The sequence below is a fragment of the Lepidothrix coronata genome, unplaced genomic scaffold, assembly GCF_001604755.1.
Source record: "Lepidothrix coronata isolate B3197 unplaced genomic scaffold, Lepidothrix_coronata-1.0 Scaffold202, whole genome shotgun sequence".
NCBI classification, from domain to species: Eukaryota; Metazoa; Chordata; class Aves; order Passeriformes; family Pipridae; genus Lepidothrix; species Lepidothrix coronata.
The window spans coordinates 231,825-258,471 of record NW_016690382.1 but is presented as its reverse complement, the minus strand read 5'-3'; the positions used below and the strand labels follow the sequence as shown (position 1 = coordinate 258,471).

The window sequence follows — 26,647 nt, the reverse complement described above, 5'->3', positions numbered from 1 at the left end:
TCCTGTCCTGCCCATGAGTTCTTCTCCCTCCCTCCTCCCCACCCCAAATGAAAGCAGACAAGCCCTCTTAAAAGCAGGCTTGGAAAAAATTACGTCATGAGATCCCTATGCCTGTCAGGAAGCCGGGAGGCTGTGAGAGCTTGCTAACTTGCTAACAAAGTGCAGTCGTGGCGATGGCATCAGCCCCAGAGAGGAAGAGCCGTCCCATTCCTGCGGTGACCTTTTCCTGTCATCAGGGCAGCAGCTCTGTGCCCGGCCTCTCTGGAAGAGGCTGATGATGATATTCTTGCTGTCAATGTGAAGCTGTTTTCTGTACAGGCTGCTTTTTTCCCAGGTCAAGGACCACAGCCCAGCTGTGCCTATGGGTGGTGGAGGAAGCTCTGAGCATGCAGCTGGTTGCTGCAGTAACCACAGTGCATCCACATATAGACATTATTTATGTGCTATAAATATAGAATCATAGAATCAACCGGTTAGAAAAGACCTTTGAGATCATCAAGTCCAACCCTTGATCCACTACCACTGCAATTAGTAGACCATGGCACTAAGTGCCACATCCAGTCTCATCTTAAAAACCTCCAGGGATGGAGAATCCACCACTTATCTGGGCAGCCCATTCCAGTGCCTGATTACCCTCTCTGTAAAAAATTTCTTCCTAATATCTAACCTAAACCTCCCCTGGCAGAGCTTAAGACCATGCTCTTGTCTTACTGATAGTTGCCCGGAGAAGAGACCAACCCTCACCTGGCTACAATGTCCTTTCAGGTAGTTGAAAGGAGCCATTCTTTATCTTGAGTTGTATGTGTGTGTATGTAGCATTGTGCTCAAGGTGGTTCCGTCCTGCTGGCTTTCCTCCCTAGAAATGTTGGATAGCTTTCTGAAATGTTTGCTTGTAGCATACTAAATTATCTCTGTGTCCCTCTAGTAAAAATGCTGATGTCAATATAAATCTGAAACCAAAGCTTGAAGGCGTTTCTGGCGCAGGGATGTGATGGCCAGTGTTATGCTCCAGCAACACAGTGTGCCAGGGGGTGGGATGGAGGGGCTGCAGGCACAGGGAGTGAGTGGGCAGTGGGGCCTTGCTCCAACAGTCTGGTGTAAGGGAGCATCTTCCTGCCACTGAGCAGTTTGCAGCTTAGCTGGAAAGGGGGTGGAAATGGGTGACAGCAGGGACTTTTTAGTTGTCACTAGGAGACACACTGCTTACGTGATGTAGACTTTTACCTTGGAACCTGTAATTAAAACTCAGCAGGGCTTAATCACCTCGTAGCTATTTATTGTGTATCTCGGACTGGATGTACAATTAGCAGTGAGCAGGCAAGTGGCAGACACTTATCATAATCCTGTAAGATTATTGGATTTCTTTAACATCAGTTTTGACTACAACTAAAATTGGAATAGAAACCAGACAGTAACTATCCAGTAAGTCCAATAACCATGCAAGGTCTGAAGTTACAGTATTATCTGTTCAGGACATACCGCTCTGTTGTGAAACCATGTAAATATTAACTGCTTTGCCTGAGCATTGGGTTAAAGGGAACATGCTGGTGCTTAATGTTCTTGGTCACTATTCTGTATAATCACTTGTTTTGAAAGTCAGTAGATCTTTTTGTATTGATAAGTTGGTACTGGGTTGCTACTCTGATCTCTGTACTTGAAGAGGAGCAGATAAGACATGCCCAGTGAGTGTTGGGCACTGGGAGGACTCTGCCTGTTAGCACTCTGGATTTGAACTGGAGGATGCAATCTCACTGCTGAACACTTTTGCTTTTCTAGCTAGGACTCTTGAAATAGCCCTGTACAATTATTCTGGTGGCATGAGAGGCAGTTTATACAGCTGTAATTGTCTTTAGCGTCTGCTCCAGGAGCTGGAGAACAGACAAAAGCTTCCAGGTCTCACTTGTAACTTCTGTTGACTAATAAGGGATTTCTATAACAATTTTCACTGAAATGGAGGAAAGAACAGAAAAATGCTGTGCTATAACATGCTGCTGTGAATGAAAGGAACTGTCAGGCTGAGGGCATCCCGAAACATTGCCGAAGAGTTCTGGTTTAGGTGAAAACGTGGAAGAACTGGAGCTATTACAAGTGTAATACAACCTGAGTTAGCAACTACAAGCTCAAAGGGAGGGAGGGCATCCCATCTGTGACTCATTAAAGCCAAAGTAATTAGCACAACTGTTTGCAAAACTGTAGTGGTCACTTCACAAGGCCGAACTGATGCAGAAAAGTATCCTACCCCTGCAGACAGGTGCTTACTGATCTTGATACCCAGCAGCCTTAAACTTAGCTCCCTGGTGTGTCTTACAGCAGAGCTGCAGCATGGCCACTGTGGTGATAAATTTTTGCTAGGCTTGAGTGTGACATGGAAAAGCCAGAGCTGGCCTTTCTTTTCTGTAACTCTGAATTTGTAGCATAAATGTATGACTTCTTGTGCAAGCAGGAAAGTGATGGTGCAAAGGATCCTCTGTGGACCTCCACCACCTGCTTTGCTGATTGTACAGAGGTCTTGATATATCTGGACTTTGTTCTAATTCCAAACTCTGTCTTTGCTTGTCTTCATTATATAGCACTTCTTTTTCTACCATTTTTAATGCAAATTGTTGATATGTGTGGGGAGACATGTTTCTGTATATAAATGCTGTTTCCTAAATGGTGCTTTCAGGTATGCCCTGGGCTATTTCACCCTGTTGGGGTGCTGTTCTTGTGAACTCCATCACATGCTGTTTGGCCTTTTTCATAAGATACAAATGCTAATGGAAAATACGGTACTTACCATCTAAATCCAAAATACTGGAGACTTTAAACTGCCAGTTCTCCTAAGCTAGGATTGTAAAGCTGAAGGGCAAGTCATACCACCCTTGGAGAGCACTGGTCTCTCAAGATAGCTGGAGAGCACTGAGTACTTTGACTCTTCTCTTTCCTTCCCCTCCCATTTAATGCAGCGTGGGAAGAATGGTGTCTCTGCCTGAACAAGTGCCTACAGTGGCCTGGGTCAGTTCTCTGGTCCTTGATTATTTGGGCATGGGTGCAGGTACACTGTTTTAAAAACACACCTCTTTCCTTTAGGATGGCAAATAATCAGTTGTATGTCTTTTGTCTTTCAGATAGTAAAGCCATAGTTGATGGAAACTTGAAGTTGATCCTTGGCCTGATATGGACCCTTATCCTGCACTATTCCATTTCTATGCCAGTGTGGGAGGATGAAGGTGATGATGATGCAAAGAAGCAGACCCCTAAGCAGAGGCTGCTGGGCTGGATCCAGAACAAAATTCCTTACTTGCCAATCACAAACTTCAATCAGAACTGGCAGGATGGCAAAGCACTGGGTGCTCTTGTTGACAGCTGTGCTCCGGGTAAGTCCTTTGCTCTGCTGGTCAATGTTTTCCTTGCTTGTTGTCCTTGTGGCTGCTCTTCTTGTGGGAGGAGGTTTTCACTGCTGATCAGGAGACAGGAATAAGGCTTTTAAGAAAACTCAAGTCCAAAGAGGCCAGCTGTGGGAAGCAGCAAGTTGTAAAGGACTTGGCCAAGAGAAATTCTGGCCTGCAGCAGAGTGTGTGATTGCATTATGGGAGGCACCACATCTGAGCTTTGTATTGGGTGCAGGGGACAAAGGCGCAAGTGCTGGCTCCTAAATGGAAGAAAGGCTTGTTCCCACGGCAAGTGCCAACAACCTTTCAACTTCAGGGTGCAGTGGGAGGCTTCATGTGTTCTCCTGAAATAGGATTGCAGAGGGAGCATTGAGCCGCCAGAAGCTGCACACTACCTGAAACTTGTGTTTAGCAAGCTGAGGCTAAGCTGTTTAAGGCAAATAATGGGATGAAGTGTGAAATAGGCAGTTTCCTCACCTTCTTCTAGAACAACCTTGCTAGTGGGATTGCTGGTGCTCATCTAATGCAGTCTGGGATGCTGTGGCAAGTGGTTGAAATTTTCTCTACCAAATTTGCTGCAGGAGAGCCAGTGGAACATAAAAGATGCTTAGGTGTATTTGTGCTGAATTTAGAGTGGTGTCTTGTACAGGTTGCCCAGAGAGGTGGTAGATGCCCCATCCCTGGAAATGTTCAAAGTCCGGTTGGACAGGCTGCTGTTGAAGCATTGCTGCTCATTGCATGAGGGTTGGTCTAGATGACCTTTAAAGGTTCCTTCCAGCCTAAACCATTCTATGACTGTGCTGATTGCTGTCTCAGAGGTGTTTCAGTGAGCAGCATATGCTTGTCTTGTTTTGGTTACTTCTGCAAAGCTCTGAATGTCTTTCTACATAACAGTGTAATACAAGTGACTGTGGAGTTCGTACCTGGTTTCTTCAGCTAGGGAAGCTCCTTTGCAGATAACATCTAACAAATGAAATGTGCTTGCAGGCTTGTGCCCTGACTGGGAGACCTGGGACCCGAAGAAACCCGTTGACAATGCTCGGGAAGCCATGCAGCAGGCGGATGACTGGCTGGGTGTGCCACAGGTAAGGCCACCAAGACATGGGCTGCCTGTAGGAGCACATGGATGGCTTTGTCCTTGTGACTGGCTTGAGTTTAAATTGAGGAAAGCAGGTGAGGCTGCTTGGACATTTCAAAAAGTTACAGTTAACTCTTGAAACTGCCTGAGAAAGGGCAAACTGTAATGAAACACACTATTACATTTCAGAGTTCTGGCTGTAAGATTTTGTGTAGGTGTCTCTGCTGAGGACAGCTGCTGTTGCAACATGTGGTGTAGGGGGAAAGTGCCTGTGTGGTGGTGCCTGTTCTGTTAGTCTATGGAGTGAATTTGTTTTGAATTCCACAGAAGAAAAACTTACTGGTTTAGGAAATCACCTGCAAAGACGATGTTCAAACAGAGAACAATGTATTTACAAACTGGATTATTTTCATACTGATAAAGTTGGACAGAACTGCTGAAGTCTCTGAAGCTGTGAGAGCAGCTTGTGTTGTGGAAGCAGAAGAGACTACTCACAAGTTTTACTTTGGAAGCACTGCAGTTCAGAGCTGTAGCATACAGAATTATGAATTATTCATTTTTTCAGTATCAATTATCCCCATGTCCCTTTTCAAGGGGAACATAACTACCACTGTCTTGCCTTGATACCATTAAACTGGTTGCATTCTCATGAGAACCCCTAATAATCAAGGCACAAAAAGCCCCCAGGCCACAGTGGGACCATAACGAGCTTCTTGATTTTCTTACCATGAGATAATAAAGGATGTTGTGTGTATCAAAGGAAAGTAAATGTAAGAAATCACATTAGCATGTGGGAGTTTTGAAATTTCAGACTGTGTCATAGCTCTGTTTCTGTGTTGACATGCAGTAACCAAGCACTGGTACAATATACTTAATTGCACTGTCTTTCAGGTTATTACCCCTGAAGAAATTATCCACCCTGATGTGGATGAGCACTCTGTGATGACTTACCTGTCCCAGTTCCCCAAAGCCAAGCTGAAACCAGGAGCTCCTTTAAAACCCAAACTGAATCCAAAGAAAGCAAGGGCTTATGGCAGAGGTAAGGACTTGGTGAGCTGAAGCTGTATGGAGCATGTAACTCTTCAGAAAGCTGGGTGGGGTTTTCTGCGTATGTTGAGCTCCAGACCTACTGTAACTGACTTCAAAGTTTCACTTGTATACTCTTGGTGTGGTGCCTGGTTTCAGAAATATATGGATATAGTCCAAAAGACACTCCTAGTTCTAACATGTAAATTCCCCAAAGTCTCTGAACCTGTTCTGCAAGCTGCCAGCCTCCATCCACAGCTGGAAGAAGTAGCATGATATGGGGCTAAAAGAACCTCAGTGTGAAATTCAAGCTAGCAGTATTGCTGCTGCCTGTTGATGATGTAGCAGTGAATACTTCTCGTGATAAAGTACTCCTTTAAAGAGGAAAAACCTCATCAGTTCTGTGTCTCTCTTATCCTAGCACTTACCCTACTTGGGGTTTATGTCCTTCGTTGGTGCCTTCCACAGCAAACCACAATACATAGAAACATTTTTTCAGGCCCCAAATGTGTAAATGACTGATCAACCTGCCTCAATCTGTCAAGTCTCACTTCAGTAATGTTCTTATTCTTTCAAAAACTGGAGTTACTCTATTGTACTCGTGCATGTGATGCTCTGAAGCCATTGTAATGGAAATTATGAAGGGTGAGTGGCTCTTCTTGGAAGATTGATGTTTTTCTGAAGTTAATTGCCAAAACGGTCAGGAAATATAACTGGCCATTCTGACTGCTACCATATGTCAGCACTGAAAGGTGACTGGAAGCAAAGGGCTCACTAGCAAGCTGGGCAGGGTCTTTGGGCAGATGAGGAGAAGGTTTACATGCTTCCAGAAAAAGGTGACTGTTAAGTGTGAAGTGGGTCTGTCTTAGCTTTTTTTTATTACCATTTTTCCATGTAAGTTGCTCATAACCTCCCAATATGAGCCTTAGCTGTAGCACAGCTCCCTGGATGCTGCAGTGGTTTGGTTTGCACTGAGGGCAGCTGTGCGTAGACCTGATGTGAAATGAGCCCGCAGATGGGAGGTACAGAGTCATGCAGATCATCAGTGGTGCACTATGAGTTCTCATTTAACCAGCCAAAGCAGACCTCTGATAAGAGAGTAAAATCTAGAAGATGAAATGTTGGCCAAGAAAGCGTTGTGACTAATGCTGTCCTGGCTGAAGCTTTCTTCGGAGGATAAGCAATCCTCCTTGTGCTCACGGAAGGAGGGATACATAACTTGAATACCATACCTCGTGCTTGTGGGGTGGACTGAAGATATGCAGAGTGAATTTATAGCTGTTTAAGCTATAAGACTTCATAAGACTGAAGAGTGAAGTTATAGCTGTTTAGGCTAGATGATAATCTAGGGCTTGCTTTGAGAGATTGAATATGTCAATTGTTAACACCTTATCAGAATGCTCAGATTTCCTAGTAAAAACATGATCTTCCTTGCATTGCTCTCAAGTTATTGTTTTCTGAAGATAAACAAGTTCAGGAATTCTGTTGTTCACAACCACTTCCTTTATAATCTATCAGACGTTGCACTTTCCACTAATTGTGCTATGGAGCAGTAGTGCCCACGGTTTTATGAATAAGCCAAGGAGCAATTCCCTTGGACGGAAGGGTATATGTGTTTGGGCTAGTCTGGAACCAGCAATTTTGGGAAGTTCTTCCACCCACTCAGTCTGACACCACCATGACAGATGTCATGACCTGGGACTATGGGAGATGATGAAACCCTGCTGGTAAATGCATGCTGTAGCAGGCCCTGTGCTGAGGGATAGGAAACTGATTAAAAGTTAATTGGAAGCCTCACTGAATAGCAGGATTTTCGTGGTTTACAGAAGTTCCTGCATGCCATTTACAGTGTTCACTCTGGCAAAGTAGTCTGAGCAGCTTTCAAAGAATAGTAAATCTCTGAGCAGTGTCTGCTGTTGGGTTCTGAAGATGGGACAGTACAGGTAAAAATTGTCTTGGTTCTAGGGTAATACCTTTACCGAAAGGCTTCCCAAAATTTTTTTCCTGCCTCTCTAGTCTCCCTTCCTGTGGTGCAGCACATTTCAGCATTTAGCTGGATGAAGTAGAGCAACACCTAAAGAACAGCTAATGCACATACCCCACTTGCTGTTGGCGTCAGACAGGCACTTGCCAGCAGTGGGGGTGACCCTCAGGATATGTCAGGGTAACCTGAATCCAGATACCAGCTGGGTTCCTGACTCTGTCAGAGATCCTAAGATGAGTTTAGTGCCAATGATTCAACCAATTTTTAAAAATGCTTGTATGATAAGAGTAGACCTTATTATGAGCGTGATGCTCTGGGCAGTGAGGAAGCTAGTTCTGGGAGCTAGCGTGGGAGGATGGGTTGGACAGCTTTTTGGTAGCCTCCAAACTGTCTTTTGAGTTTTGTGGCAACAGCTAATGTGCTGTTCTGTGTCTTTCTCCCAGGGATTGAGCCTCATGGGAACATGGTGAAGCAGCCTGCCATCTTCACAGTGGACACCATCAGTGCTGGGCAGGGTGACCTGATGGTTTTCATAGAGGATCCAGAAGGAAACAGAGAGGAGGTATGTATGTTAAATGTTTTTTGCGGAAAAGTAAAGTTGGTGTGCATGCTGAAGTTTTTGCAGTAACCTTCATCTTTGACAAGTGAGGTCTTAAAAGATAAGTCATCTAAAAAGAAGTTACGAAATACAATATATCAAAAGTGCAAGAAGCCTCAAGCCTTTCCTAATTGCCTTACTGGATGAACTTGGAAAAAAAGTCACTATCTGCAACTAAGCAACACAATTCCGGTGTCCAGTAGTTGCAGTGCTTTAGCTTGACTGGCCAAGTACACTCTGACCTGCTTTTAGATAACACAGATCACTAAATCACTGTCTGCCCTTACTCATTCTGCAAGAATGGCTAAAGCAGCTATTTAGGTGCCATGAATCATTTTGAGTTCAAATGCTGGTTTTAATGTTTATAGAAATTCTCATCCAAATGCTCCACTTGATCATGTTACAACATTCCAGAAAAATACAGCTGTACATTGGACTTAATGTCTCCTCAGTTTTGGCCTGCCTCAGTAGAGCAATTAACAGCGAGGGAAAGGACTGGGGTGGGGAGAAGGTGGCTTACTTCCTCTCATGTAAAGACAAAACCAATGAGATGTTTTTCCATGTGAGAAGAGGAGGTAGCAAGGATCCCTGCTCCCACAGCAACAAGTCTCTAACACTGCTGACTCTGGAAATAGTTTGCAGTATAAAGTGCTACTCAGAAAAGTCCTCAGCTGGCATGCGTAGGCACAGCTCAGTGATGGATGTGTTTTCTCTCCTAGGCGAAGATAACACCGTCCAGTGACAAAAACAAGACCTATTCAGTCCAGTATGTTCCAAGGGTTACTGGGCCTCACAAGGTGGGTTGTGTGTCAATAACCGGTGTTCTCTTGCTAAAGACGCTGCTCTGTTGGTTGTTAATGTGAGCCCCTGAGGGGGCTGCGTGTTCACTGACAGCTAATAGCCACTCTGGGCATCCTGAAGAAAAGGAAAACTGGTGTAGCCTTAATTCTCCGTCTGGGCCTTTGGGCTGCTCCCTTCTCAAAGGGGAAAGAAGTGTGTGTTGGGAGAAAGTGCATGTGTGACCTTGGCTCTCCTCTCACATGTGGTCACTTCATGCAACTCATGAAGCCAGTTTTGTGTGTTGTCACAGAGATGCAGATGAAAATACCAGGTTGTTTCTTTGGTGATGGTACTGTACACTGTAGGGGTTTTACAGAGAGGGTTCCCCACCCAGCTCTGTCCCCAGATGCCCACAGAAGCAGGTTTACGATGGGTGATCCTGTTGCTTTGACACTTACCATAGTGGCTGGTTCCCACAGCCAGCCTGAAAAAATAAATGGAACTTCTGCTTCCACTTTATTGCTTGGTGGAAATCTGCTACTTTTTGGCACATCTCGATTCAAGTATCCCCACAGGTTTGGCTGACTCTGTGAGTAGCACTTTAAGGAGGTGGCCAGCAGGTACACTGTATGGACAGGATGAAAGCTGTGGGATGGATGGTCTCTCACCTCTGAGACAAAGACTCTCTGTGCAGGAATGCGGGTGTTTGACCCTGCACTTGGTTTCATGGCAGCAATGCTGAGCTCTGCCTCTGCCCAGTGGGTCTGAGCTGATACTCTGTCTGTAGGTTTTAGTCCTGTTTGCCGGGCAGCACATCTCGAAGAGCCCGTTTGAAGTGAATGTTGACAAAGCCCAGGGAGATGCAAGCAAAGTGACAGCAAAGGGACCAGGACTGGAGGCAACAGGGAACATTGCCAACAAGCCTACCTACTTTGACCTCTACACAGCAGGTAAGCAGGATGAAGGAGGATGGAAATCCTGCAGTTTCCTCAAATGTCAGAACCTAAGGCCTTGGAGAAATAAAAAAACTGAAAAATGGATGAGGATTTATAGCCTCATCTAGTTCAGACGTGAAATAACAACCAGGCAGCTCTGAAGGCTTCAGCTGTGTATGAAATGTTTGATGTGTGGAGCTGAGCTGGGGCAAGAGGGGGCTAAGCCTTACCCAGAAATTTGCCATGAATTTGCTAGATGGCAGCAAGCAAGTTCCTGGCGGGTTTCTTCCCTCAACTCGTTTTAAAAAGGAATGTGACAGGTTGGACATAAATGTGAAGGATAAACTGTGAACAAACTGTAAATGCATAGTGTGTTCTGTATTTAGCTCTGTAGAAAGAACTTGCTGCAGTGCTACTGCGAGTTCATACTTCAATGACTAACTGGTGTCAACCTCTTTTGTAATTATTAGAGGGCTACTATCTTCATTAGGGCATCTCCATCACGTTGCTTGCTGTCTGCTATTAGGCCAATGCCATAGCCTAGAGGAATGAGTCAATAAGATGCTACAAATGCTAATTCATTTAGAACAATGTGAAACTACTTAGGGCAGTTACTTGTAGCATTTAAACACCGAAATATGCTGAGTAGCATATTTTACATTGCCTTCTGCCTGAGGGAGCTTAGGAATAAAATTAAATGCGTTATAGTGAGGGGAAGTATTATGTTCAGCCTCTAATTGGGAGAGGGAGTGGTCTGAATCATGTAAAGACATGTCTGGCCTCTGAAAGTGTATAGAAGACTGTTTTATGATGAGTTGTATGATGAGTTGAATAAAATGAGAGAAGAGCAGGTGTCTGAACCCAAGTGAATACATCCGGCAGAGAAGGATCCTTGTACAGACCAGCGTGCACATTGTCCAGTCTCTTGATCTAAACCACTTCAAAGCTTGAGAGATTGAATTGACTCGTAAAGTTGTGAGCTGATCTGTGATAGAGCTGTTACAGCATGGTAGCCATAGGATAACCAGGCAGTATGTATATTAAGTACCACAATACTGTTGTAAAACCCTGTAGCTGGAGCAGCAGAGCCCTTGTCAGTCTGGCTTCCTGGAGATGCCACCATCCTGTCTTGCCCTCCCCACTGGAATGTTTGGTTGCTGTCGGCAAAAGCTGAAAATTTCTAGGCCATTTCTGTGCCTAGAAATGGCAGCAGAGCGTGGCTGGCTCAGCCCAGACAGCTGGCAGTGGTGCAAAACACAGTGCCTGTTGCTGTGGGGAAGCTGAGGCTCAGGTGGACTTGTTTCCTTTGCAGGTGCTGGTGTGGGTGATGTGAATGTGGAAGTGGAGGATCCTCAAGGGAGAAGCCTTGCTGAGGTTGTAGTAGAAGACAAAGGCAACCAAGTCTACCGTTGCACCTACAAACCTGTTCAAGCTGGTCCTCACATTGTCAAAGTGACTTTTGCTGGGGAGGCAATTCCCAAAACTCCTTGCACTGTTCTTGTTGGAGAGGGTATGTTTATTAAAAATGCATTTGAATGTAGATGGCCACTTTTCTCCTTGAATGTGATCACAGGATATGCTTGAATTTTGCCTTGTACATTCTCTGTACCTTTCAACTTCTTGGTCCTAATTCAGTGGGTCACTGGGTATTCACAGGGTAAACCAATGCTCTCTAACAGTAATATGGCTTTTGTTGCTAGTTTCCTTTCTGCTTAGACTTCCAAATGTTAAGCTGCCCTTTGTATTTTTTTTGAGTGATTTATGCAGCTATGCAGCATCTTGCTGTTTTCCGCCTTCGTTCCTCAAATGACTATATTTACTGTTTTCCTCCTTAACTGACACCTAACTTGCTTTCTGTTCCATCCTTACGTGCTCCTACGCTTTTAGATCTCTGCTCATCTCTCCTGAGCTACCCTCCATTTGTGGAATTTTGGACTTCACTGCTAATGGCTTCATAGTTGGTAAGAGGTGTGCAGGATGCTCTGTCATGTTTGCTTTTTGTAAGCTTCTAGCCTGCAGCTTGTCCCAGCCAAAAGGGCTTTTGGTTTTGTTGGGGTTGGGGAGGAAAGTTGCAAGCGAACTGAAGCGGTGTGTGACCCAGTCAGTGAAACTGGCTTAATCACAAGCTGCCTGATGCAGCTGTGTAAGCTCTTTGCAAGCTGTTCCCGCTCCACGTCGGCCACGCTCCTGTGTGTTCCCACTGAGCTTTCAGAGCTAGCAGATGGCACACGATCCTCGCTCACTCCGTCCGGTGTAGGACACTGAGTGGTGTTGGCTGCTGCAGGGGTGAGCTGTCCTAGTGAGGGAAAACCTAAGGAGTTGCTTGGCAGACTTGTGCTCCTGCTGTAAGCACGATGTGTTTTGGGAAAATGCATGTTCAGTTTACAGTGCTGGGAAGCTGTGGTTATCTGTAAGTCTCTTCAAACCCTTCAGGTCTATGGTGTTGAAGACCTCATGACAGCTGGGACTTTGTGACAAAAACTGTTCATAAGTGCGTGGTACTTACTTCTGTAGCCGCTCTGCAGGCCTGGAGAAGCGCTTGGAGTAAAGAAGCCAAGCATAAGCCTAAGCCATGTGTAACCTTCTGCCCCTACCCATGGCTGCTGCAGTCTGCAGAGGGCTTGGTGGCTTTGCTTCTTTGAAAGTGTGAGCTGCGGCAAGCGGGGGGGGGTTTGATGCAACGTCTCTTAATGAAGCACATGCAAAACTCAGCCTTGCTAGTAGCAGTTATCCCAGTCATGTGCTTCTGAAAGACCAGCACAATAATACTGTTCAATGGGGCTTATCTGCAGAGGGAACCTTCCCCCCACAGTGCAGTGTGCCTCAACACAAAAGGCGTCAGGAAGGTTGTGTCTGTGGTGAATTATCTGTATGTGATAGCTGTGTATGAGTCTTGTATTGATAACTGGCATAGAATTGGAAAGCAACAGGGCTTCAGTGTTTGCTATAGTTCTAAAAAACAGCCCCTGTAGGGGGTCAGTGTTGTCTGGCTGCACTGACCACTACTACCCAAAAGCCATAAGGCAGAGACAGGGACTGTGCAGACTCCTGTCTGTTTGCCTTAATGCTATAACCATAAAGCTTGTGCTGAAAGCTAAGCTGTGGTTGCCCTGAGTCAACATTAAACTAAAGGTTGTTCCAGGCTGGCTAGGCTACCTGTATGTTGAGAATCAAAGACAGTATTAATGGCTGGGATTGCCTTGCAGCCTGCAATCCCAATGCATGCCGTGCCACCGGTCGAGGTCTGCAGCCCAAGGGCGTCCGCATGAGGGAAACGGCCGACTTCAAGGTTGATACGAGAGCGGCGGGGAGCGGAGACCTCGGAGTGACTATAAAGGGACCAAGTGAGTGTTGGGGTGAATCTGTGCTGTGGATGTGTTCTGGAGAAAACGGGAATCAAAACGTGGGAAAAGGAAGAGCGGTCAGGAGATGGTGTCCTGATGGAACTGATGGGATCTGTGTCATAAAAAGCCAAATTTCAGAAGGGTTTTCTGGTACTTTGTGTCTAGTGTGAAGGTTTTGACCTGCAGGGCTGGGTAAGACAACATCTGGTTTTAGTTCTTTCCGTTTTCATGCATCAGTTAGCAAAACTGAGAAGACCCATGCGTCTGCCTGCCATGGCCTCCAAGCTTTATGGATGCTCACCACATCTTCATCTGATTTGTGGGAGCAAGTCACACTCCAGAGTCTCTGGCAGGGTGAAAATTCTGCTCTTATAAAGCTGGGAATGGCTCAAAGCAGCACTCCTGGTGGCACTGGCTGCTTGGGCAGATGAGCAGAGGAGGAAAGGGAACCTGTAAGCTAACATGGAGACCATCTGCCAGGATCCATCCTCAGGTCCTTTGGTGTGTCCTGAGCTCTGGATGTGGCCCTCTGCCTGGCAGGCTGGGACGATGAGAGCGCAGTGAGGCTGCCAGCAGCAGTGGCTGTGCTGCTGCTTTCAGGGAGCTGCGGTGCCTGTGTGGTACTCGAGAGCCAGTCACCTCCCCCCAGCTGGGACTGCATTAAAAGGTGCATTGTATTGCCTTCACCTCCTCCACACGCACAGAGCCCCGACTGTGCGGCTTTGTGCCGTTGGGGGGAAAAAAGGCAACAGATGTATCGATGTAAATTTTAGTGTGTTAAGCTTTTCTCCCTAAATTCTTCATCTTGAAGAAAATGAAAAGTAGGCATTCCCTGCATATTTGTGGTTACAAAGTCTGACAAATGTTAAGCTTTTTTGTTTTAACATATGACATGCATCATACTGCAGACTAAGAAAATAAAACACAAGGGAACCTATTAAGTCTGGTAACTTAAAATACTTTCTGCTGTATTTCTTCTGGAAGTGTTTGCTGTCTTTGTCCTAGAGGGCAGCTAGAACTAACTTCCCTTATAACCTGACCTTTTTTTTTTTTTCTCGTGGAAGAAATTTATTCTTGCAAGCTAAAATAAATACTAGAAAACATGAACTTGTCTGAGTAATTGAAAGCAGGATGGAAGCTGTTAAGTTTAATGCTGAACTGATCTTTCAACAGAGGGCTTGGAGGAGTTGGTGAAACAAAAAGGCTTTATGGATGGTGTATATGCATTTGAATATTATCCAGCTACCCCAGGGAAGTATGTTGTCACGATTACATGGGGTGGGCACAACATCCCAAAAAGGTGAGTTAAAAGTAGCTTTTTGGGCATTTTTGTGCCCTTCAGTGGGTTATGTAGTTGGTGAGCATTTAAAGCAACACTAACCTTTGAAGAAACTGGGGGGACGAGTTAGTGGCAAATGGCTGTTGTAACAGTTTATCTACAGCCTGGTTTAGGACCGGAGCTGCTTATATTGAGAAAACTCTGAAGGGTGATTTGCATCAGTCTTTCTAAACCCAAAATCATGAACACAAAACCAGTAAAACTTGGTGGATCATGCAGCTCGGACTTTACTATGCGTTTTTGAAAGGATTTGTTATTTTAGTGTCCAGGGCTACAGCAAGCAGAGCAAGCCAAGTATTTGACACTCAGGATTTGTGGTGCAAGATGTAAGCACATGATGGGTTGGATGACCTCTCTGCTAGAAAGACACTCTGCTGGGCACCGTGCCACCACATGGTAGCATCTATTAATTTGGAAAATCCAATGTAAAGCCTCATTAAAATGCCTGGGGAAAAACACAGACGTTATATTTGTCCTCATTTCTAATACTATGCTTTGTTTTTATCTTGTAGCCCCTTTGAAGTTCAAGTGGGTCATGAAGCCGGTCCTCAGAAAGTGCGAGCCTGGGGACCAGGGCTGCATGAGGGAATTGTGGGCAAATCGGCTGACTTCGTGGTCGAGTCCATTGGCACAGAAGTTGGCTCTCTTGGTTTGTTACTTTACTTAGTTTGTCTGAAATATGTATATATTGCAACGCTAGCAAAGAACTCATGAGAAACAATAGCTTTCCCAACAGTAAAAAAACCCAGGTCTCTAAGATGTTGTGGTCTAAACACAAACATCTATCAGAGTATCAAAGGAAGTCCTAGAGACAGGAACGTGTGTTAAGGGGGGTGTGTGTTAGTCTGTGTTTTTGTGGCATGAGATCGAAAAGGGAATGATGGATGATGGATTATCTCCCATATTGCTGAAGAAGGGTGATGGAGAGATCAGGCATGGTTATAGCTGACAAAAAGCTATTTGTGAAATTGTTGTTAAATTGGCAGCCACCACAAACCTAACGTGAGGAACCTACTTGTTCCTTTTTTCAGGCTTTGCAATAGAAGGCCCTTCTCAGGCTAAAATTGAGTGTGATGACAAGAATGATGGCTCATGTGATGTGAAGTATTGGCCCAAGGAGCCTGGTGAATATGCTGTGCACATCATGTGTGATGATGAGGACATAAAAGACAGCCCTTACATGGCCTTCATCCGACCGGCTTCAGGAGACTTCAACTCGGATAAGGTGGTGTATGAGAGTTCACCTGTGGCATAGCATGTCTTTGATGTAACTACAGTAGAGATGTTTCTGAAGGATTCTAGTAGCAGACTTGACTGTTAAGCTGCCTCTGCTTAAAGCTCTGAATCTGCCAAGCTCCAGCCAGATACTGCCCAGCTTTTTCTAATAACACTGTTGTGGTTTTGATTTAATGTAATGGAAACTTGCTGAAGTAGTATCCTGTGCTTCATGGGTTTTGTGGAGGGGGCAGGTCTTTTGTAAATATATCACTTAGTTTTGCTTCTCTTTCTGAACTGCAAACTAATAGTCTTGAGGTGCTTTTTTAGGTGAAGGCCTATGGCCCAGGCCTGGAGAGGACTGGCTGTATAGTGAACAATCCTGCTGAGTTCACAGTTGAAACCAAGGACGCTGGGAAAGCACCTCTGAAGATGTATGCACAGGTAAAAAGCCAAAGGCAGCTGTGTGAAACTTCAACAAAAGGACTTTAATACTGTTGAGAAAGTGCCTTAAGTATTTCTACTCGCTTACACACCACTTAACTCTGGGCATGTGTAATTCACTCAGAGTTCCGTGCTTTGATCTGTGTAATGTAGTCAGGTAACAACCTAACTCAAGACAAGGTGGCTTCTCTGTGGTGTATGAAAAACATGGCTTTGCTTCCTTACTTTAGAGTCTCCTCAGCAAAGCAAGGTGTAATTTCCTGGAGTTGTCATTTGAAAGCACTGAAGTGTCTCTGAGCCTGTGAATTTCATATGTGTTGTCGGATGGTGTAATGAATGAGTGAGTGTTAGATGAGAAAGACTTACAGGAGTGTAAATTGCATGTTTCTTCAGTGTTTCTGAGCTGCAGTTCTGGGGAAAAAAAACTGACATATTTTGGAACAGTCTTAGGCTGTTCAAACTGTGCAAACATTTTTGAAGTACCTGAACCTTCTGCTTGTATTACTGCTTTTTAGGATGGAGAAGGAAACCCTATTGATATCCAGATAAAGAGCAAGCCTGATGGTGTGTTTGCCTGCTCATATGTGCCAGTTAAACCAATCAAACATACAATTTCTGTTGTCTGGGGAGGAGCCAATGTGCCCAACAGCCCATTTAGGGTAAGTTCAGAGATGGATAGTACTTATTTCTAGCCAAGTAAGACATTTGTGCTCACAACTAATTGCTCATACAACTAGGATGATAAAACCCTTCTGTGAACTTCAAGGAGGTGTGCCCTTCTGCTCTGTTTTTAGAAATCTATCCCCGTGAATAAATCTTTGTTTTCACAAGCTTATATGGTGGAGGTCTCCTGTCAGCCCAGCTGCAGCCTGGGGGATTCGGGGCAATTCACTTGGTCCTGTTTTCCTGTAGCCTCTGTCCAAGCAATGCTCTGACTCAGATGTGATCTCGAGCATGACACAGATATGTGATTCTGACCCTTGTGAATCTGTGTAGGTCCTTATAGGTCAAGGGAGTCATCCTCAGAAAGTGAAAGTGTTCGGACCTGGTGTGGAGAGAACTGGCCTGAAAGCAAATGAGCCAACTCATTTCACTGTGGACTGCACGGATGCAGGAGAAGGTAAAGGCAGGCTGGGCTGTTGCTGTGATATCAGACCCACAGGTACCACACACAGAAGGGAGGGGATTATATAATGTTCTATCTGGTTTTCCTTGTTTAGTGGAAAAATCTTGGGAAGCAGAACCTTGCAGTGAATTGTGATCTGATCTGTTGCATCAGTTAACATGGTGACTTGAACAGCTCCTGGGAATGGGAATGATCTGGCCGTTTGGCTGGCAGTGCCTGGGCTGTCTGGTAGTAAAACCTCCGTTTGCTTTTCCTAGGTGATGTCAGTGTTGGAATTAAGTGTGATGCTCGTGTGGTCAGTGATGAGGAAGAGGACATAGATTTCGACATCATCCACAATGCTAATGATACGTTCACAGTGAAATACGCCCCGCCTGCCGCAGGGCGCTACACCATTAAAGTGCTTTTTGCAGGAGAGGTTTGTAATCTTCATTTTGCAGCCTGATGTTTCCAGAGTCTCTTTATCTGCTCTTTGATCACCAAGCACGTGCCAGTTCACAACTGGCTGCAGCAGTTCACAGCTGGCCCTTCCATGTCAGCTCATATGCACTTCATCTGGTCACTGTTTCTACAACAGTGTAAAAAAACTAAAACTTCTTTTGTAATACTTGGATGTACACAAATGAGAGGGGTTGGCTGGGGACATTGAATTTCAAGTGTCTGATGTGTTGGACTGGCAATACTGAGTGTGGTCTCAGTGATGGGACAAAGCTGCTTTCTAAAGGATAAAAAACCTAAGTGACTCTCCAAGGAAAATGGGGGGAAAGTTTTCCTTAAAAATAAAAAAGGGCCAGAATAAACCCACGACAGGCCCCTACAAACTATCCAGCTGTTAACTTTGCGCTAGACTTTGAATGATACCACTCAGTAAGCAGAGCGTTTGAGTGAGGCAAAATTCTACTCAAAATGGTACTGGAAATGGAGCAAAATTATCTTAAAATTACTATCTGTCTAGTTTTGGCTACTGAAGAGTGACCTGTTTATGTTTAGAGCTGCGTTTCTGTTGCAGGAAATTCCTGCCAGCCCATTTAGAGTTAAAGTGGACCCCTCGCACGATGCCAGCAAAGTGAAAGCTGAAGGACCTGGGCTGAACAAAACTGGTGAGAGTTGGGTTGATGTTGTGTGGTCAGCACTGGACCGTGAGGGGCTGTCACAGGGTAGCCATTGCCTGGCTGAGCATTGCTGGGATGCAGCAATGCAGTCCTGGATACAGCAGGGTGGGGTGCCAGGCAATTGGAAATGACACCTTTCCCTTGGTACTTTGCTTGACTGGGCTTTATTGGTACTGAGCTTCTAGAGAAGAGTTTCTGTGTGCGAGTTCTGCATAAATTAGAATTAACATTTTTCTTCAGGTGTGGAAAATGGCAAGCCAACTCATTTCACTGTGTTCACCAAGGGAGCTGGAAAAGCGCCACTGGATGTGCAGTTCAGCAGCCCAGTGCCGGGAGAGGCGGTGGTGGATCTGGACGTCATTGACAACTATGACTATTCCCACACTGTTAGGTACACTCCCATACAGCAGGTAGGTCTGACTCATGTAGCAGTACAAGAGTGAAGAGCTCATGTTGCTAATAGTGCAGTGACCGCCCTTCATGGTACCTGTGCACAGAGGAACAAGCAAGAAAGGCTTGCCAGGGTGTCCTGCCCCCCAGGATCCCTAAAGCCTGCAGTACAATTAGGACTGGAAAGCAATAATGCAGTTTTCTGGTGTAGCTATCGATAGATTGCCACTGTTTTCTTTTCTGGGGAAAAGAGAATGATTGAAGCATTAGCATACAGCTCACATCATCATTCCATACATGATCAGTTGAAGAGGAAAGATGGCAAACCTTTCCAGACTCTGAAACAGAGCCGGCTGCTACCCCAGCTGCTCTGGGCTGCTGTGGTCCTGCAGAGCTGAGGTTGTGGTGTGCTGCCTCTCAGCAAGCTGCTGATGTCAAAGGAACTGAAGGGCAAACCAGAGCAGGGATAAAAAGAAGAGTGTTTGGGTCATGCTGTGCCAGTTCCCAGTAGGAAAGTGAACAAGTTGTTGCTGAAGAGGGAAGCTGGGCTGCAGATGAAATGCATCCAAAGTATGTGTCTGCATTTAAGGTTTGCCTTTAAATTGGAAAAAATTGAGTCTGACTCGTTTGGTTCAGAGGCTGATGATTCCTTAGCAACATCATTAAAGAGCTGAAAGTGGAAGCTACTAATAACTAGAAGTATTTTTCCTCATGCTGTGCTTGTGTGTTTGTAAAGGGCCACTAAACTCCAGAATGCACGAATCTCGTATAATTCTGAAGACGTGGATGCTGTGGTGCTGAGATCAAAGTGTTCTGCTGCTCTTGTTCTGCTGAACAACCAAATGAACTACTCATCTGCACCAGCTTTCTTGAATGGAGCTATATAAAAGGGGACTGATAAGGAGGACTGCAGTATTATTTAACTGATAATGCTGGATTAGCATTCTTGGAAGCACCATAGAACTAGCGTTTGTTTTTGGATAAAGCAGTTGCATGAGCTCAGGAGGTGGCTGGTGTGCCTGTTTGGAGAGGCCTTGGCCTGTTGGGTCAGGGCTGGTATGCAGAAGGGAACAGTCATCTGTACTTCATGCGTGTGTTTGTGAGTAGTACCAGATTGCTATGTTTCACCTGAAAAGCAGTGTTGAAACAAGCCAGGATGCCTAAACCAGGTTTCCCACTTGGTCTTCCATCTGGAGAAGTGCCTTGGGTCATGGAGGCACTGGAGCCTGGCACAGTCCACATGGAGCTGTGGACTTACAGGAGATACTTGGAGATTACAGTGGCAGGAAAGCAATGGTTAAACAAAGAAGATGAAAATAGAATGCTCAGTAATTAGAGTAACCTTGTTGTCCCTCCGGGCTGTGAGCACATAGGTCATTCCTGACCCTGTCTTTCTCAGGTTCCTAAGCAGTAACTTACGAATGAGACTCTGGAGTCTTCAGAATAGGGGAAGGATGGACTAGGTTGTTAAATTCCTGAGGGGCTGTGTCACTGCAGAGGAGCCTTGGTTAAATGCTGTTTATTCGGCCTTATCTATCTCGCGGTGTTGCTACAGCTACCCGGGTGCATGTTTTCTAAAAACAACCAAGAATAATCATGGAAGCTATTCACTAGCTTGCATGAAACATCCATAATTATTTCACTTGGGAGCCGAACCAGCCAAGAATGAAAAGTAAGCAAACAGTGAATATAGCTAAAATATGGACTGCGGTAGGAGAGAATAAAAGGAGCACACATCGTGGGCTGGAGCTTGCCATGGCTGTGCAGTGTTCCAGCCAAAATACACAAGAGCATTAATCTTTCTGACTTGTAGAGCTTAAACCCCCGGTATTTCAGATGCTGTAATAATACAGCCTCTTTGCAGTCTTGGCTTTGGCCAGGCCTCTCCACGCAGTGGAAGGGGATACCTGGTCTGGAGCACTGGGACATTCATTCAGCTGTTGGGTCTGAGCACTGGGAGGGCGGGAGCCAGCCTGAGCTGGAGCCTTTGCCAGGCTGCTTGAATATAATCTAATTAAATGTTGGAAAGATCTGTCTCTTTCTCTCTTCCTGTATTAGATAAAAACCATTTAATACTTTGAAGGGCTGCAGTGGGTTAGAGCTTTAGTGTCCATAAACCAATAAGTTTGGCTGTGGCTGGCTAAAATGGATTAGGTGAAGTGGTTATGTGCTGTTTGGGTGTTAGTGTGTCTGTATGAAGTGAGGAACTGAGCTAACTTAGAAATTCTCCAACTAGGGTCCAATGAAGGTTTCGGTAACTTACGGCGGTGATCCCATCCCTAAAAGCCCTTTCACTGTGGGCGTTGCTGCTCCACTAGACCTAAGCAAAGTTAAAGTCAATGGACTGGAAAACAGTAAGTACCTGTGGGCTGGAAAGCCCCATAGCCTGCCTCTGAAGTGTCTCCTGAATCTGGGTGATTGCCAACATGTGCTACTGCAACAGGAGTGGGCAAAACAATCTTCTTTTAAACTTGCTACAGTTGGGAATCAACCAGCTCCAACTTTGTAGCTTGGCCACTCTGACTTAGCTGGTTCTCTTGAGGACTGAATTTCATTTGAGAATTTTATTTTTTTTCCCCCAAAGATTACATAGCAATGTGGACATGTGTTGTGGTTTGGTCCTTTGTGGTGAACAGAGCTGGACTCTTCACCCAGCTGGGCACCCACTGATGGAATCTGTTTTCTTCAGGGCTAGATGGCTGTTTGTTCAAATGTATGAAACTGGTACAATGCACAGTGTCATTTATAGTGTCTTTTTGTTTTCCAAAAGTGGAAGAACTTAAGGCTGTGAAACATTGTTGCTTTCCTGAAATGAGCCCTGATACTGTCAGACCATGTCTTACACACACTTGTTACGCCCTGTAACTTTGTAGCTCCAGTTAACCAAAGCATTTGTTTGTTTTTTTGTTTGGCTTTGGGAGGTTTTTATGACTGCAGGGGGATACAGACTGCCCAGGGCTCTGCCAGGGCCTGCTCCCTCAGTGGTATGTGCATGGGAGATTTCTTGGACCACTGTCTGATGTTAAGTAAGTAATGTAATATGGGTTTTGTCTTTTTCAGGAGTGGAAGTAGGGAAGGATCAGGAATTTGTAATTGATACCAAAGGAGCTGGTGGGCAAGGTAAACTGGATGTTAATATTTCCAGTCCTATGAGAAAAGCTGTGCCATGTCTGGTGGAACCGGTTCTGGGTAAGGAGTGCAGCACTGCAAAATACATCCCACGGGAAGAAGGACTGTATGTGGTGGATGTGAGTTATGATGGCAACCCAATCCCAGGGAGCCCCTATACTGTGGAGGCCACGCTACCTCCAGATCCCTCCAAGGTAAGTGAATGGTTCAGGGCTGTGACAACAACTGATAGATGAAAACTGAATTGTGGGCTATTGCATGAGACTTGGCTTGGTTTTGGCCAAACCAGACCCAGGAACATCCTTACTCAGAGTGCTCAGTCAGTCCTTTTGCAGCCTCCATGACTCATTAAAGTCATTCCTGTAAGACTGTATTTGAATAAGAACATTGAACTAATCAAGAATACTGCAAGCATCCTGCATAGTGTGGCAAAGAAAAGTATTGCTCCTAATTTGATAGAAGTTGGCCTGATGAGAATCTCTACTGTCTTAAGATGCTTTTTTCTAAGGACATATATTTCAAGAAAAAAATGTGTACAGCCATCAAATATTTTTACATTTCCACCTTTTATATCCCATGGCTATATAAAAACAATTATGGTGAGAGTATAAATATCCTTGCCTAGAAACCCCTTTGGAGGAGAGGTACCAACTTTACAGTAAAACTGGGATGAGTGGCAAAGGAAATATTGCTTTCTGTATATTTTTAAGAGCTTGTTAATCGAGTCCCACATACAAACAACTCTAACAAGGCAATCTTCTGGCAATTATATGGAAAAGGCAGTTTAGCTAAACTGCATATTCTCTTCTAGGTAAAAGCTCATGGTCCAGGTCTTCGAGGGGGCCTCGTTGGAAAACCAGCCCAGTTTACAATAGATACCAAAGGGGCAGGAACTGGAGGTTTGGGTTTGACAGTAGAAGGCCCATGTGAAGCTAAAATTGAATGCTCAGACAACGGTGATGGAACCTGCTCTGTCTCCTACCTGCCCATGAAGCCTGGAGAGTACTTTGTAAACATCCTCTTTGAAGAAGTTCACATTCCCGGCTCACCCTTTAAGGCAGACATAGAAATGCCGTTTGATGTCTCTAAAGTCATTGCCACAGGCCCGGGTCTGGAGCGTGGTAAAGTAGGTGAGGCAGGGCTGCTGAATGTCGACTGCACGGAAGCAGGTCCCGGGGACCTGCGGGTGGACATGGTGTCAGATACTGGTTCCAAAGCCGAGGTCCAGATCGATGATAACAAGGACGGGACCTATGTTGTTACGTACGTGCCGCTCTCGGCCGGCATGTACACAATCAAGATGAGATACGGAGGAGAGCAAGTGCCTAAATTCCCAGCCCGGGTCAAAGTGGAGCCAGCTGTGGACACAAGTAGAGTTAAAGTGTTTGGGCCAGGAGTGGAAGGAAAAGGTGAGAATAACTGTTGTTGTCAGAGTTTGTAGGGCTTGCAGTTGTTTCTGAGTGTTTTGGGCCCTGAAAGCTGTAAAAGCCTTGCATATTTTCATGGTGACCCTGGGAAGGACTGGGGAGTCTCATTATGTTCCCAAACAAGTTGTTTATCGTGCTGCTTCACCAAATGTTTGGTCGTTGGAAATATATGCAGTTCATGAAGTGACTCTTGAAAACGTTTCCTGCAGATGTCTTCCGAGAAGCTACAACTGAGTTCACTGTGGATGCTCGACCTCTAACGAAGGCCGGTGGTGACCACATCAGGACACAGATCACGAGCCCGTCCGGCTCCCCCACAGACTGTCTCATCCAAGACAATGCTGATGGAACATATTCAGTAGAGTACACGCCGTTTGAAAAGGGTAACCTCTGGGTTTGGGTTGTTTTTTTGTTTTTTTTTTTACTTGAAAGGGGAAAACCAAGAGCAAGCGGCTCTTCTGCCACTTTCATTTGGCAAACTGCTGAGGTCTGCCAGTAACTTGTTGGCATCTTAGCAAGAGTTTAACCAGTAGAGGAGCTAATTCTACAGGAAGCAGCTCTATTTTAACTTGAAGAACTGACTTTTATGGTAACTTGGCTTCAGAAGGACAGAGTGTAGATAGTGTCTCTAGTTATGAAACACTAGCAAAGTCTTGTGAAATGCAGAAGGAAACTCTTACTCATATACTGACATTTAGGTCTGTAGCATCTTGTAGAAGTGATGTTAAGTGATGAGTGTATTTAGGGAATTCAGAACATGTTTTCCTCCTCTTAACAGGTCCTCACACAGTCAGCGTAACGTATGATGATGTACCTGTGCCAAACAGCCCCTTCAGAGTGAATGTGACAGAGGGCTGCCATCCATCACGTGTGAAGGCACAAGGACCTGGACTCACAGAGGCTTTCACAAATCAGCCGAACCCCTTTTCGGTTGTCACCAGGTGACTGAACCTGTTTGATCTTCAAGGAATGTCTGAGGGAGGGAGGAGTGCAGTGATGTGTGCAATGCAGGATGCTAAACTCAGTACAAATATTTATAAAGAGGCCAAGCTGTGTCCATCTGGTAACTGTGTGTGCTACCTCATCATCTGCAGACGTTAGACATTAGGGGTCAATAGTTGTTGAGGATAAAATTCTAGGAAAATGTGAGTGAGGTAGTCTGAACAGCTTTCCATGCCAGTGCACACTGAAGGCTGGACATCAGAAGTCAGGTTACTGCATTTCCAAAAAGGATGAAAATGCAGCCAGAGCATGTGAAAGCAGTAAAGCTGCTGTTTGAAGCAGTTAATTCTAACAGTGTGTTTTTCTGTCTTGCAGGGGGGCAGGAATTGGTGGCCTTGGAATAACTGTTGAGGGACCTTCAGAATCTAAAATTAGCTGTAAAGATAACAAAGATGGGAGTTGCAGTGCCGAGTATATTCCTTATGTTCCAGGAGATTACGATGTTAACATCACGTATGGGGGAGAGCATATTCCTGGTAAGAGCTCTTGCTCAGTGGCTGTCAGAAGAGGGAAGAAGCCAAGCTGAGGGCTCAATGCATTGGCTGCATATCCCTTATACTGTGGGATGTTGATGTGATTTTGTCTTTCTGCTTTTCCTGGGAATTCAGGCATAAAAAGCAGTGGCATTTGCTCGAGTGGGTACAGATGAGTGGGACAGGGAAGGGGACACTAACCCTTGACAAATAACTGGTTTTATGCACAAGTGGTGTATAAGACTTCAGGTCATGAAAATAACCCTTTGGTATTTGGATGTCTTCAAGATCCTGTTCTGCAGTAAGAGGGTCAGCCTGTCATGGGGATTATATTAAACTGTGTTTACCTGTGCATGCATTTGGACTGGATGTTTCCTGTTGGTCCCATTCTCTTTGTTGACGTACTGAACTTGGTAAAATATGAAGGAAACAAGTGCCTGCATGATGCTTCATTTGCACTTCTGGTTTCTTTCATGTTTGTTTTTTTTTCCTGAGGTGTGAGGAGTAGAGGGTTCACAACTGAATTGCTGAATAAACAGTGAAAATGTAGAAGCACCATCCTTATGCTTCTGGCTTTTGCAGAAGCAAAGGAGCAATGTGGAGGCTGTGGGGTTGTCACTCATGCCTGTGTCTGAATGATAGTAATAAAAAAGCCCAAGGAAAAGTAGGGAAAAAAGACCTTTTTCAATTTGTTCTCTGTAACTGTTAACTCTGGTGTTTAACACTTGCTGTGTCGACTTCCAGGCAGTCCTTTCAAGGTTCCTGTGAAGGATGTTGTGGATCCCAGCAAGGTGAAGATAGCAGGGCCAGGTCTGGGAACAGCTGTTCGAGCTAAAATCCCACAGTCCTTCACTGTAGATGCCAGCAAGGCAGGAGTAGCACCCCTCGAGGTGGTGGTGACAGGACCCAGAGGTAAGAACTGAAGTACTCCATCTGACTGTGGCCCCTTCTCTGTGTTTGGGTTGGTAACATGGCCCTGCTTGCAAAGATGGTAATGCCATTGAATGAGCATTTCTCTCTGTTCCTGTTCATCTGTGAACAGGATAGCTGACCCTTGTGTCATGCTGTGAAAGGAGAGCTGTGTCCTAGGTAGTGCTGCTGTGGACAGTACCTTTGATGGCTTTAGCTTAATCTTCAGAATGGGAGAAGTGATGTGAGTAACCGTCACTGGTGAACGTTTGTGGCTTAGTTTTAGACATAAAAAAGTAAATCCAAAGTCTAATATGCAGTGCCTTGGGAAACCTGTGTAACTGGGTTGCAGAAGTCTCTGAATCATGGTGGAACTGCTCAGTGGTGCCCAGAGAGCAACATGGCCCTCGAGTGACAGCGTTAGTGATGTTTGCATTAACCTAGAAAGTTGTGTCTCAGTGGCACAGTATCTTGGCAGTGAATACCTGTTGGCTGCAAGCCTCACCTTGTTAGGAGGCAAGAGCTGCTTCCCCATTGGAGTGTCAGGTCCCTTTGTGCAGGTGCCCCTCAGGTAACACTCATTTAATTCTAGCGGATGAGACGAATTCCGAGGGATGGCGTTCCCCATTGAAAGCAATTTCGGATTTCTTTAAAGGTGGTCCAAAGGGTGACACTGAGACAGGTTTGAACTCTCACTAGCTACTGGCAATTTTGGCTCTCGGAAATCCAATTGGCAGCTGCAAGAATCATCTGGAGGAGGGAGTGGGAACCAACGGTGTTGCTTTTAGGCTTCGCATGGCAACTATATAGGTTTCTTTTGTGCTTGCTTTACTGCTAATCCTTCCTATGTTTTAAAGCCAACTTGTAATTGTAGACTGCTTTGTGTGTTGATCTGAACTGATATGTCGTGTAATCTGTTGTAGATTTAGCTTAATGCAAATTGAAATAATTGATCCTGCTTTCTT

The 26,647-nt window shown here is 45.1% G+C and overlaps 1 protein-coding gene across 4 annotated transcripts in view; it reads left to right on the top strand.

Moving 5' to 3' along the window:
- FLNB (filamin B) overlaps positions 1–26,647 on the top strand; it is a 71,885-nt gene that overhangs the window by 21,180 nt on the left and 24,058 nt on the right. For 3 of the 4 annotated variants that reach the window (XM_017832430.1, XM_017832431.1, XM_017832429.1), the window contains exons 2-25: positions 3,108–3,356; positions 4,359–4,456; positions 5,341–5,488; positions 7,903–8,021; positions 8,777–8,854; positions 9,625–9,787; positions 11,085–11,282; positions 12,979–13,116; positions 14,290–14,416; positions 14,968–15,104; positions 15,487–15,680; positions 16,001–16,114; positions 16,630–16,773; positions 17,111–17,234; positions 17,498–17,658; positions 18,250–18,340; positions 18,593–18,762; positions 20,979–21,096; positions 21,803–22,065; positions 22,683–23,280; positions 23,508–23,681; positions 24,077–24,239; positions 24,616–24,776; positions 25,518–25,685. In XM_017832430.1, the coding sequence (XP_017687919.1) occupies positions 3,108–3,356; positions 4,359–4,456; positions 5,341–5,488; positions 7,903–8,021; positions 8,777–8,854; positions 9,625–9,787; positions 11,085–11,282; positions 12,979–13,116; positions 14,290–14,416; positions 14,968–15,104; positions 15,487–15,680; positions 16,001–16,114; positions 16,630–16,773; positions 17,111–17,234; positions 17,498–17,658; positions 18,250–18,340; positions 18,593–18,762; positions 20,979–21,096; positions 21,803–22,065; positions 22,683–23,280; positions 23,508–23,681; positions 24,077–24,239; positions 24,616–24,776; positions 25,518–25,685 (4,098 nt within the window). Of the gene's footprint in view, positions 1–3,107; positions 3,357–4,358; positions 4,457–5,340; positions 5,489–7,902; positions 8,022–8,776; positions 8,855–9,624; positions 9,788–11,084; positions 11,283–11,684; positions 11,734–12,978; positions 13,117–14,289; positions 14,417–14,967; positions 15,105–15,486; positions 15,681–16,000; positions 16,115–16,629; positions 16,774–17,110; positions 17,235–17,497; positions 17,659–18,249; positions 18,341–18,592; positions 18,763–20,978; positions 21,097–21,802; positions 22,066–22,682; positions 23,281–23,507; positions 23,682–24,076; positions 24,240–24,615; positions 24,777–25,517; positions 25,686–26,647 lie in introns of those variants that run through there. The other variant, XM_017832432.1, reaches the window with a different exon arrangement.